The 8,035-nt window shown below is 45.0% G+C and overlaps 1 protein-coding gene across 13 annotated transcripts in view; it reads left to right on the top strand.

Moving 5' to 3' along the window:
• LOC109514385 (transducin-like enhancer protein 3) overlaps nucleotides 1-7,610 on the top strand; it is a 25,235-nt gene extending 17,625 nt beyond the window's left edge. For all 13 annotated transcript variants that reach the window (XM_019867430.1, XM_019867442.1, XM_019867439.1 and 10 more), the window contains 9 exons: nucleotides 865-1,000; nucleotides 1,431-1,609; nucleotides 2,209-2,285; nucleotides 2,724-2,973; nucleotides 3,681-3,928; nucleotides 4,016-4,163; nucleotides 4,294-4,444; nucleotides 5,937-6,013; nucleotides 6,276-7,610. In XM_019867430.1, coding sequence (XP_019722989.1) covers nucleotides 865-1,000; nucleotides 1,431-1,609; nucleotides 2,209-2,285; nucleotides 2,724-2,973; nucleotides 3,681-3,928; nucleotides 4,016-4,163; nucleotides 4,294-4,444; nucleotides 5,937-6,013; nucleotides 6,276-6,383 — 1,374 coding nt within the window. In that variant the 3' untranslated portion in view covers nucleotides 6,384-7,610. The remainder of the gene's footprint in view (nucleotides 1-864; nucleotides 1,001-1,430; nucleotides 1,610-2,208; nucleotides 2,286-2,723; nucleotides 2,974-3,680; nucleotides 3,929-4,015; nucleotides 4,164-4,293; nucleotides 4,445-5,936; nucleotides 6,014-6,275) is intronic.
• The last annotated feature ends 425 nt before the right edge of the window (nucleotides 7,611-8,035 follow it).

The raw sequence follows: 8,035 nt of genomic DNA, 5'->3' as shown, positions 1-8,035 counted from the left end.
AAAAAAAAAAAAAAAAACTGACTAAGAAGGTGCTTTGGAGGGGGCGCAAAAGCTTTTAACTAACGGACTGGAAGCTATTTGTCCAATAAAGTGGGCTTTTTGGAAGGCCTTGTATGGAGGAGGCTTAGCAGCTCGTTTCAATGAGGGCCTTGAAGGGGCAGTGGGTCGATGCACACTGGAAATCAGACCCAGTGGCTTAGTCCTCTCAATCGCCTTCCTGACTTAGCCAGTAAGTGGTCATTTCTTTCTCTCGGAGGCTATATATAACACTGAGACATGACCCATTTTACTTCCTTGTTTTTTCTCATCTTCTCTCCCGCCATCATTTCCTTCTTCTCTTTTATTGTAACCAGGACTGGTTTGACATAAACCGCTCCACTCCAATTAGAGTCCACAGACTACTTCTCGACACCCGGCTTCCATCCCGCATTAATGTGTTTGAACAGGCTGAGAAGCCCACCTCTTTTCCCTTGATTGGGGACGCAAGAAAAAGCTTCATGATGGAGTGCTTGGGCCATCGTCTAGCTTGTCTAGCTATGTTTAACGAGCTTGACCTCTGAGCGAAAGGTTTACGCCTCGACCCTTACGCCAACCACTCAAACCACGACTGTAATGAAGTGCCAGTGTGGGATTGGATTACCCTGAGATATCCACTCAGATTGTCACTCTGCGTTTCCTTGCGAGTGGAACTATTTTCAGCTCCATTTGTTTTTTTCTTTTTCGGAACTGGCAGGTGTTATGTGGGGACACTGAATATTTTTCAGACTTTTTTCTTAACCCTGATGTCTCTGACAACGCTTTGACTTTAAGCCTAACAACAACAAAAAAATGTACAAAACAATTGCATGTTGTTTGTTGTTTTAGAATGATAAGTCATCGACACCAAGCCTGAAGTCCAACACACCTACGCCCAGAAACGAGGTCCCCACACCAGGAACAAGCACCACTCCTGGGTTGAGGCCTCTGACTATGGGCAAACCGCCTGGCATGGAGGCGTTAGGTATTAAGCGCGCTCATCACCCCAGACCTGCTGCAATCTTAATTTGGATGGCTGAATGGAATGAATGAACAAAACTGCCAATATGTTTTAGAATGTTGCCGCATGGATTGGTTTTTCCCACCATAAATGAATCTGTAGTCTTGCCCATGCTTCCAAATTGTGATTAAACTGATACAATATTACAGCATGAAATATCTCCTGCCGACTAACTAACTTGAGATTATTAAGACATCAGCTGTTTAGCGGGACACAAAGTGCACTTCAGGACAAAAAAAAAAAAAAGTTAACCGATGATGGAGCAAAATTGAAAGTCAGGCAGTTTTTTTGTTCCTCTCAAAGTTTGCAAAATCAAGACCTTCACCAACCCCGCACTTAATGTCATGAAAAATGTTTTTGTAATCCCCTAAAATGTCCTTTTCCTCATCGACAGCGGCCCCTGCCCTTCGCACCCCGCTGTCAATTGCGGGTTCCTACGCCACCCCCTTTGCCATGATGGGCCATCATGAGATGAATGGATCCCTGACCAGCCCGAGTGTCTATCCTGGTCTGATTTCACCTCAGATGAGTGCAGCGGCCGCTGCCGCTGCTGCTTACGGACGCTCACCAATTGTAAATATTGTGGTTTGAATATTGAATTTGTGAAAAGTTGCAGATTTTGCGCATGTCTCTCCCACATTTTGTATACATCAGCCTCATCATGTGGCGCGAGCATTGATCAGCGTTGGCATGAATTAACCCTCCTCGCTTCAAGTTGTACAATCTGTATGCAAAATGTCTTGGAGAAACTTAAGTATTCATTCTGTATTTCCATCACTCTTTGTGAATATCTCTGCTCCCCTGGCTACAGCTTTGTGTATATAATGAAAAAGCACAAAGACTTCCAAGATCCCATTACTTTGATGTTCACTCGTTAGCATTCTAAAGGCTTAAAAAAGGCGCTTCCCCACAAACGAAGCTCATGTTTGAAAATCTCCCAGGTTTTCATTAGTATTACCAAGCGGGATGTTGTGTTATCTTGTGTAAAGCTTCTCCATTCGCAATCGAGTAGAATCTATGCTTTTCAAGGGATTTGCCTAGAAAACAAGCGCGTAGGGCTTTCCTGTGAATGATGAAAGTCGGCATCGTTTTCCACGTGAATATTTGAATAGCCCAACTTATAACGCAGTTTGTCATTTGTTTTGAATGCTTTACTCCACTTGTTTATGCAGGCGGGGTTTGACCCTCATCCCCACATGAGAGCGCCAGGCCTGCCAACCAGCCTGCCTTCCATTTCGGGAGGAAAACCGTGAGTATTTGACGACGGTGTCATGTTGCTTTCGGTGAATAACAGACTGAGCTAAATGTCTTGAGGCAAAAAGCATCTGTGGTTGTAACTACCGCTTACTATCAATTTGATTTATGGCAAAGTTAAAATGGAAATCAATCTTTTTTTTTTCCCCTCCCTTGCCCCATTGTCAGTGTGTTGACGGATTGCCGGTAGAGCTCACTCTCGCAGTTCAAATTGAATACATTTTGAACTGATCATGAATGTTACAATAGCATAGCATATTGGCTTGTTGAAAATGTACATTCTTTTCAGTCGACTGGTATCACAAGGGGGAAAGGATAACATGACTGTCAGTGGTATATTTTTCAACACCCTGTGTCAAAATGACAAAGTCACTCTGACAAGAGACGCACGTTTCTCAAACTGATCTCCTCGCTGCTTCTGGCTTCTCTGCAGGGCATATTCTTTTCATGTGAGTGCGGATGGTCAGATGCAGCCTGTGCCCTTCCCCCCAGACGCATTGATAGGCCCGGGCATCCCGCGGCACGCTCGTCAGATCAACACGCTGAGCCACGGGGAAGTTGTGTGCGCTGTCACCATCAGCAACCCCACTCGTCACGTCTACACAGGTGGCAAGGGCTGCGTGAAGATCTGGGACATCAGCCAACCGGGCAGCAAGAGCCCCGTGTCCCAACTTGACTGTCTGGTAATTAGTTGTCATTGTTTCTTACATGGTCATGGCAGAATGCCTTTTTCCCAGGACATTATATACTCGCTGTATGACAGCTCATTGCCTGAGTCCCATTCCACATCCCATTGTAGCTTAACCCCACATCCCACTGGGACCGAAATGTGAGTAATTTGGCAGTGTCTGGCTGTGCTGTGCTGCGCTATGCTGAAATAATCCTTTGCTGCGGGAGAAAAAAAAAATTCCTGCTGACTAAAGATGTTCTGATTGGTTGACCTTGTCTGCCATTACCGAGTGCATTTCTTCCTCCCAACTGCCTCCCTTTTCTCATTTTGATACTGTGGCTTTGTCCTCTTCATATGGCCGCAAACACCCTTGAGGTGCATCGGGAGTGCAATTGGCGCTTATCAAGTCGTCAGAGTGCTGTTTTAATTTGGCTGAGAGCATTCACACTCCTGACTATTGCTCTAAATGCCATCCCTGTATCTCGTGGTCAAGCTGACACCTTCATCTTCACTTTATCATGAGGGACGAAGCGTGGTTTTTCCAAAATTGCACTTGTCATAAAAAAGCCAATTGAGGGGATGAAGTCCGTACAAATCATTGTTGCCCCACGGACTTGAAATTGAAGACCTTTGTGTATTTTTCTTAGTGTGGGGAGGAGGGAGGGTATCGAGGAGTCCTCCATTTATCTGCACAATGCTCACCTCTCATTTGTGCTTCAGAACAGGGACAATTACATCCGCTCCTGCAAGCTGTTGCCCGATGGCCGCACCCTGATCGTGGGTGGTGAGGCCAGCACACTGACCATCTGGGACCTGGCGTCGCAGACGCCACGCATCAAGGCGGAGCTTACCTCTTCTGCCCCAGCCTGCTACGCGCTTGCCATCAGCCCCGACGCAAAGGTCTGCTTTTCCTGCTGCTCGGATGGTAACATCGCTGTGTGGGACCTCCATAATCAGACCCTTGTCAGGTAAGTCCTCCGACACGTCAATAAAAATGTCCAGCTCCAAGAGGATTCACATCCCTCACAGAATCATGACTTAATGTCTTATTGCAGGCAGTTCCAGGGCCACACGGATGGAGCCAGCTGTATCGACATCTCGCATGATGGGACCAAGCTCTGGACCGGAGGCCTTGACAACACAGTCCGCTCCTGGGATTTGAGAGAAGGGCGGCAGCTTCAGCAGCATGACTTTACCTCACAAGTAAAGACGACATACCTAAACGGAGGCATTCACATTGCCTTTGTTTTGATTCAAAGCCAACATTCAACATTCTGACTTGAAAGTTGTGCAAGGTTCCGTAGTCAGCTCTTTGGTTGGCCCTCGTTTCCAGATCTTCTCTTTAGGCTACTGTCCCACTGGAGAATGGCTGGCTGTGGGCATGGAGAGCAGCAATGTGGAGGTGTTGCACCACACAAAGCCTGACAAGTACCAGCTGCATCTGCACGAAAGCTGTGTCCTCTCGCTCAAGTTCGCCTACTGTGGTAAGAAATTTGTTTCAGACATTTTTACACATGAAAGATCTCTTATTTGGGTGGGGGGTGGGGGGGTCAGCTGTGCAAGGACTTGCTGGAACTAGAATTGTCAGTTTGTTTCTTTGTCCAACATTGTCTTAAACTCGGGGTCTCAAACTCGCCACCTGGGGGGGATCTCGGATGATCTTGCAGGATGATATTGACCTCGAAATTAATTGTTAGCGCGGCCCCTATTTTTTTTTGCCATATCGTTGCCCGGGCTCTGTGTGTGTGTGTGTGTGTGTGTGTGTGTGTGTGTGTGTGTGTGTGCGCGTGTGTTTATCACCTCTGGGCTAACAGAGCTAAGGCTCGTGACAGCTTTCAGCGAAATGTAATTCTGAAGTCACCCACTCCCAGGCATGCCTTTTTCAAAACCTGCCGTGAAGAGAGAGGTTGGCAATGAGAACAAACAATTTCAAGAAAAACAGGAGATGGAATGTGCTCAAGAAATTAGACGTCATTCCTCAACCAGACATGCTGAAAAGCATACAAAATACCAGGGAGATGAGAGAGAGCACTGGGTCATCAAAGCTGTTCCCGTTCTGAAGAACCGATAATGTTCTCAACTGGTAGTAATGAAGATTCAGAAAATTGGATTTGTTTTTTGGAATATATGTACCCCTTTTTGTGGAAGACTTGATGTAGTCCAGACACACTATCTCAGGATTACAACTTTATCATTGGAGGCCGGGATGTTTTTTTTTTTTTTTTCTTCATGGCAAAGTGTAATGTAGAATATTACATTAAAAGCAGCAGATCTTTGACCTGAGGCCAAGGATTTGTATGGCCGAGGGAATCTTTGTTTTACACGTTCTGTAATGCAGAGTAGCATTATTTTGTCACAAAACAAAAAAAAAAATGTTCTGTTGTTGCAGATGCTTGTGACAATTATGTGGACAGTTTTTTTTTCATTCCCCTTTTCCTTTACAAACATGCCGATTTAGAGAAAATTGCCTATGCTTCAGATCCCTCCCAGCCTGTCGGAGTGTTGCTGTAAAACTGAAGTTCCAGAACAGACAAATGAGATTTTGCTATCGCTTAACATTTCACCCCCAAACCGAAGTATTTATTTCTGCTCTAAGCCCTCCTCCAGCACAGTGTTGTATTTTAGCCATGACACAGCCGGTTAGTTGAAATGGTGCTTCTTCTGGGCTCTTGGTGCCATCAATTACACCATTAGCCAACTAGTCATTTGGGTAATTAGTCAGGAGCTGATTTAAATAATTATCTGAGCGGAAATAGTGCGGGACCCCATTATGAGATTTTTTTCGATCGTTTATGTTGTACTACTTTCCCCAATTAGCTTTGATGGCCATTGATGGATAAAGTCATTATGCATTTGCCTCCTGGCTCCAGTTGTGGGTGCCACGGCCTAAACGTTACCATTGTAGAAAATTCTCCAACCAGTTGGCTTGTGGAGATTGGAGATTATTTTCTGAAGAAGACTATTCTGTGTTGTCAGGTAAATGGTTTGTAAGCACGGGGAAGGACAATCTGCTGAATGCCTGGAGGACTCCCTATGGCGCCAGCATATTCCAGGTACGGTATTAACACCCGACGATGCACATTGACGAGCAGAACATGTTGCACAACTCAGATGTCCTTGTTCATTTCAAGAAAGCCAAAAGCGTTTCCTACTGCTTCTATCACTAGTTTCTTCCTTCTTCCCCCTTTCTCACTGCACATAGTGTTTTTCTTTTGGCAAAAAGCCAGAACGTACTCGTTTGAGTAGGATCCGGTTCAATGGGGTTCATGTATATCCAATAGGAGTGCTCAACCTGACTTTGCTTTATTTGTGCAGTCCAAGGAGTCGTCGTCGGTCCTAAGCTGTGACATCTCAGCGGACGACAAATACATCGTAACGGGTTCTGGTGACAAGAAGGCCACGGTCTATGAGGTCATCTACTAGAGACACTCTCACTTTACTTTAGCACTTCTACTGAGACTACTCTTGTCGCTGACCCTGCCATCGATCTGAAAAGTGGACCACAAGACTTTTATCCACCCCTGACGACATCCGCTACAGGGAAACTGATTTTGACAGCGTGCGCCCTTTTGTCGGAGGGTTTCACATTTTTGTGTCTTATTTTCTTTTGAATTTCTTATTTTTCAGCTATTTGAGCAAAACCCACTGAAGCAGAGCTTCAGCCCTGAGAACCATGGTCCACAAATGTCTTGTGAAAAGTGTACATATTGGATTAAATACAAATACATTTTATATATATATATATTATAAAACTTATATATATTTTCATGTCCTGGATGTACTTGTGGTATGGTTTTGGCCCTCACCGTCTTACTTCATACGTGAGCGCAAATCATAGATTAGAACTTTTGAACCGTAACTCACCTTTTTTGTTTCCTTGAAGCACATTCTGTGGGTTGACCTTTTCAACAAGATGCAGAGAAGCAGGACACCGTAAACTAGGACGTTGCGAAACATTTGAATGGCCTTTGTGCTCAGTGCTCTTGTGAGATAATGTCATCTGATCTACATTGTGGAACCACTGACTCAGTTGGGCCACGGTAGGACCCAGCGAGAAATGGATCCAAAAAAAAAAGAAAAGAGACTGAGGGAGTTCAATGTATAGCCTAACCCTTGGACCTCAGTTGGCAGCAGAAGCACTGCAGCAGCCATGAACTTAATGACAATGTGCTTTTAGCTAACTCCACGTAACAAGGGGTGCAGAATTGCACCATTGCTTTCTTAACTTTTGGCTAATGTGAAAAAGTTAATTCGAAGCCATTGGAATCAGAATGCCTCTTTTCTTTCGTCAAATCTCATCAATATTGCTCGAATGTGTTTGGTCTGTCATGCCTGGGAGGTCATGGTCGTCGCTACCTTTCAATCCTTGAGGAAATGATCAGTGCCTGTCCTTGAAGCTGCGGGAGGCAAAAATACGTGAAAGACTAAATCAAGTGTTGTTTATGTTGCCATGAACACTTAAGTGAATCAGTCTGGTTTTTACACTGTGCTTCTGACAATGTCGGCCTTTCCTACAGAAAACAAAAGGGGTGGGGGGGGGGAGTGTGGGGGCATTGCACTTCCCACGGCATCACACCAAAGTATGTAGCAAAGCTGTCAGCACTGGGAAGAAATGTATAGTTGTTAATAAATCAATAAAACTTTTTTATAGAAACTGACTCGTTCTCTGCTAAAAGAATATTCTCCACAGGAACGTGCAGAGGTGTGTGGGCGGTTGCCCTCGGCATCCACCTTATCTCAGTGAGCGGTGAATGTTTGCAAGTGTGCACGCAATTTTTTTTTTTCCAGGGTTTGTACAATGTTGCAAAGCTGTTTGCCAGACATTCCCAAACCGTTTTAACGGTCGCCAACCGTTTTTCTTGTCATGTTCAAAATGTCTTTGCAACAAGATCAACCATTACGATCGTTGGCGAACTTCTGCGACCTTGAGCGAACCCTGACGAATCCACCATCGACCAAAAAAATTCAAATGGACGCACAAACGTCTTTGGATGGACAATAAACTAGACGAATGTATCGAGCAGAAAAATGTCACCACGCACGCCTCCGCCCACCCCGACCATCAACAATCAGTT

Source organism: Hippocampus comes, unplaced genomic scaffold (genome assembly GCF_001891065.2).
Source record: "Hippocampus comes isolate QL1 unplaced genomic scaffold, H_comes_QL1_v1.1 scaffold2, whole genome shotgun sequence".
Classification (NCBI taxonomy): Eukaryota; Metazoa; Chordata; class Actinopteri; order Syngnathiformes; family Syngnathidae; genus Hippocampus; species Hippocampus comes.
This window is presented reverse-complemented; position numbering and strand designations above follow the sequence as displayed.